At 45.7% G+C, this 4,396-nt stretch overlaps 1 protein-coding gene across 1 annotated transcript; it reads right to left on the bottom strand.

Annotated features, from left to right (window-relative positions):
* Positions 1-836: 836 nt before the first annotated feature.
* On the bottom strand, positions 837-4,144 carry LOC147622356 (proline-rich receptor-like protein kinase PERK15). The gene is made up of 8 exons (XM_086823467.1): positions 3,528-4,144; positions 2,769-3,272; positions 2,596-2,685; positions 2,431-2,501; positions 2,272-2,348; positions 2,033-2,180; positions 1,774-1,935; positions 837-1,627 (listed from the first exon to the last, which is right to left on the bottom strand). The coding sequence occupies exons 1-8, from the start codon at positions 4,045-4,047 to the stop codon at positions 1,307-1,309; spliced, it is 1,893 nt and encodes a 630-aa protein (XP_086679593.1). The 5' UTR covers positions 4,048-4,144; the 3' UTR covers positions 837-1,306.
* Between the last annotated feature and the right edge of the window lie 252 nt (positions 4,145-4,396).

Consider the following 4,396-nt stretch of genomic DNA (forward strand, 5'->3'; position numbering starts at 1 on the left):
ATCAAAATTGCTCCTATAGCCACATTAGAAGCATCTACAAATATGTGAAATTCCAAACCCCAATCCGGTGGTTGTACAAATGGTGCAATAACTAAAATTTTCTTTAGAATTTGAAAAACCTTTTCTTGATCATTATCCCATGTATAAATGGCATCCTTCTTTGTCAACTTAGTCAATGGAACATAAATATGTGCTAAATATCTAAGAAACCTGTTATGACATTTAATCTTCCCTATAAATCTACCCAATTTTTTGACATTCTTTGATGCTTGAACTTTTTGAATTGTTTTAATCTTCATGAGACCAATGGCTATGCCATCTTCTGAAATAATGTGTCCTAAAAGAACATCTCTCTTTACTACAAAAGCACATTTAAGTGGATTTAGGCTCAACCCTATTAATATGTATCTTTCCAAACAAAGCCTCAAATAAATCAAATGTTCCAACATGTTGCTATTTCTCACTCAACAATACCTAATAGAGAAGTGGTTTGAGCACTAAGGCTAAGAAAATTGCTCTCAAGGCTTCCATTTCTCTTGCATGAATCTAGTTGATAGCATGAGTGTAGATTATATACTATGCTAATGAGAACCTTGGCATTCAAGGAGCATAGGAGCTAGGAAATGGCTAAGGATGAAACATAGTGTTCAAACCTTGGATAGATCAAAAATAAGTGTACAACAATGATTCAAGCATATAACAAAAACATCCTGCAAATAGTGCCTTCTTCTTGTCAGAGAAACCAAAGCACTCACCAAAGGTCTTTCATGAGGGGCTGTGAAGTCGGATGTGTGTGTACATAGTCCCTTGAGGAGACGAGAGAGCTATAGAGACAATTCCACCATTAAAGTTTGTATTGGATTGCATTCAATTAAAAGAGAAGCAGGCAGCATGGCCGTTTGGGCCAAAACAGCTATACAAAAGAACGTGTGGTTCAATTTGCTTATTTGTGGAGAATTGAGGGCCAAGAGCTCAGAGACCCGCAGATCCAACACAATTTCTTGTATCAACACAAGCCCAAGTAATGATCATAATGTGATTAAAGTAATAAGGTAAAAATCTGAGAAGAAAAATCCCCTTAACTTCAACATGACCACCAATGTACATAGCTCCTTTTGCTAGTCATGGAAGTATAGGGGACTCCATAGGCCATGTCATCTCCGCGTGCATCGTGGCATCTTGTCATAACTCTGCTAGAGCTGCTTGTTTGAGCTTGCCGCATTGCGTTAAAGAATCAAAGAAGAGGGTAGGTTTAGCATGATTTGCAAACAGAAAAATCCACACAACTGCTGCATTGTGAGGTACCTCAACTCGTTGCCAGTTTATTTTTCCGCACACTCATTGGCTTTGTAGGCTGCCTGAGATTCCCGTCGATTTCTCTGCTCGTCTGGTACTCACTGCTCGAAGTGGAGGGGTTCACCCCATATTCACTGGTGGCTCCACTGTACTCACTGCCATACTCTTGACTTTCAAGGGCCACACGCCGAAACCTTCTCATGTCAGCACTATAGCTAGCATTGTCATAATCAGTGCTTGTGAAGGATGACCCATACACACCACTCTGACCAGGCTTTAAGCCTTTGTTGAGATCCGAAAGGGAGGTTTCATCTTCCAGTGCTCTCACCACCTGCACGGCCATGATTTGCACCATGTGATCGCATCCTTCCAAAAGCTTTCCCCTCATATTTTAGGGCAGTAAGAGGGAGGCCTGGGATGGGGAGGGGTTATGTGTAAGGAAGGAGGGAGGAGGGTGGGGGAGAGAAGGAAATGTACCTGTCCCATCCTTGGGCGCTTGTTCGCAGAATGGCGAACGCATGCTGCAGCTGCCTCAACCATTTGCATCATTTCTTTTGGATCATAGGCACCATTCAGAGAAGGATCTGCTACCATCTCTAAGTCTTCCTCACTGTTCACTTGTGCAAGGACAGGCCGTGCCTGCATAAACCACAAGGTAAGAAAAAAGTCAGAAATGCTGAATCCTATCAAGACCCTCAACTATCATGCAAGGTCTTTTGGTATAGCAATTACATACCCACTCCACCAAACTTTCTTCACCGAGTGGTTGTGATGGATCCACCGGCTTCCGTCCTGTCAACAGCTCCAGTAACACAACTCCGAAGGAAAACACATCTGACTTTTCTGTGAGCTTGCCGCTTGAAGCATATTCAGGAGCCAGGTACCTAATGAAGGCAGCATCTTGACAGAGGTTAATATGTAGTCATGCATAGATAGGACTGTGGTTAATAGGGTCTCAACATCTCAAGCATATACCCAAATGTTCCCATGACCCTGGTTGTCACATGGGTATTTGTATCTGAACTCAGCTTTGCCAGCCCAAAATCAGAAACCTGCTTCAACAAAAGCAAGGCACTAAGTTTCACATATTGCACAAACGAAGATTGGACAAAGATCCCTGAGCCGAATACCTACCTGTGCCTCAAAATTGCTATCCAGCAGGATGTTTGAAGATTTGATGTCGCGATGGATGATACGGGGGTGACCTGAAGGGTTAAGCCAATGGAATTCAAGTAGATATCTACAGCTACCTTGCATTCATTCCATGATACAGCAGTAGATTGAGTTGACAAGCCTTACAATCTTCATGGAGGTATGCCAGACCCCTTGCAGCCCCACATGCAATTTTAATTCGAGTAGTCCAATCCATCACAGATCCATCTTTTCTCTCTGAACAAAAACAACCTATAAGCCAACTGAAGGAAAGTAAGTATCCGAAAATGCTATTGAGAGACAAGGTAAAGAGCACCCACTATGTAGATGATATTCCAAGGTGCCATTGGGGACGTAGTCATACACAAGCAGCCTCTGACTTTCTGCAATGCAATAACCTACAAGAGAGACGAGATGCCGGTGATGTACTCTGCTGATGATCTCCACTTCGGCCTGGAATTCCTTCTCTCCCTGTGAGGCCCCAACTTTCAGCTGCTTAACAGCCACGAGCTGCCCATCAGACAAAACCCCCTTGTAGACGCATCCAAATCCACCTTCCCCTAACATGTTGGACCTCAAAAATCCATCTGTTGCTGTTGCTAATTCTTCATAAGTAAACCAAGATTTGGAGTTCCCAAGGCCAGCAGTTCCACCTGAATTCGATGCTGGAGGGATGAGGTCATAGCCTGGAGATGGCAAGGATGGAGGGACTGGGGGTGGAGGCGGAGGCGGAGGTGGAGGTGGAGGCGGCATCTTTATGTCAGAGCCATTGGAGGAAGGAGAGCACCACTCCTGCTGTCTCATGTTTGGACCATAGTAGGGATCTGAAAAAACAAACTCCATCAAGCCCAAAACCAAAAATGCAGATATCCTCTGCCCTTTTGATGAAAAACCTAGTGATTGATCCATGCTTAATCCCACACAAGCTCCTAATTATGTATCTTTCAGCCTTGAAAAGATCCAGTTCCATATAGTGTCAAGGTTGCATGCAGTCACACAAATCACTGATGCAATCCAGCACCACATTATGGTACTTTGCATTATAACTGTATTTCTAGTAGTTTTTGAAGGATCTGTACCTTTGTAATGGACAGGGGGGCCTCCAGGTGGACCATGGTAGTCTCCCGGATAGTAATGCTTCTTCTTGTTTTTCTTGCAGAGGCAGTAGATCAAGACGGCAATGACCGAGATGGCAAGCACTCCAGCAACGCCAATGGCAACGAGGGCACCGCCTGAGATGGAAGAAGAGGAAGAGGAAGAGGAAGAGGAAGATGGGGAGGAGGAGGAGGTAGTGGTGGGAGACGATTTGGCTGCAGGAGCGGGAGGGGGAGGGGGAGGTGGAGAAGTAGAGGAAGAAGGGGTGGAGCTTTTGGGAGGTGGAGAGTGTGGTGTGGTAGAAGGAGAAGAAGGGGATGGTGCAGAGGCAGAAACTGCAGGTTGAGACGGTGAGGATGTAGGTGCGCGTGAGAGAGAGGGAGCAGGGGAAGTGGAAGGAGGGGGTGCAGGTGGAGAGGGTGCGGGGCTGGGAGAAGGAGTTGAAGCAGATGGGGAAGAGGCATCCTTAGACGTTTCTGAAGGTGGAGGAGTAGGAGAAGACATGGAGGCTCACGGGCTGCAGAGAGCAGAGATTCCCTGCTCTAGAAAAGCTGGTTGATCAAACCCAAAAAGGAGAGAGAGAGAGTGCTCTTCTCTCTTACAAGCTGGCATAACCGTGTACAAATAATACCGAGTAGAAGGAGCAGGCGACGAGGGCAGAGCCGTTGACGCTGCTGGCGCCGACATGGCATTTGGCTGTTGTGACTTGTAGACAGACAGGGTGGATGCAGATACGTGGCATTACAAGCTAGGTCGAGGATGCATGCTGACCTGGCAAGACATTTTGACTGGGCAATGCATTGACGACGAATAACGGAAAGTGCAGGAGGAGAGCGGGTTGTGGGACCCACCA

The sequence above is a fragment of the Cibotium barometz genome, chromosome 29 (assembly GCF_041138505.1).
Source record: "Cibotium barometz isolate CiBa-2024 chromosome 29, ASM4113850v1, whole genome shotgun sequence".
Taxonomy (NCBI): Eukaryota; Viridiplantae; Streptophyta; class Polypodiopsida; order Cyatheales; family Cibotiaceae; genus Cibotium; species Cibotium barometz.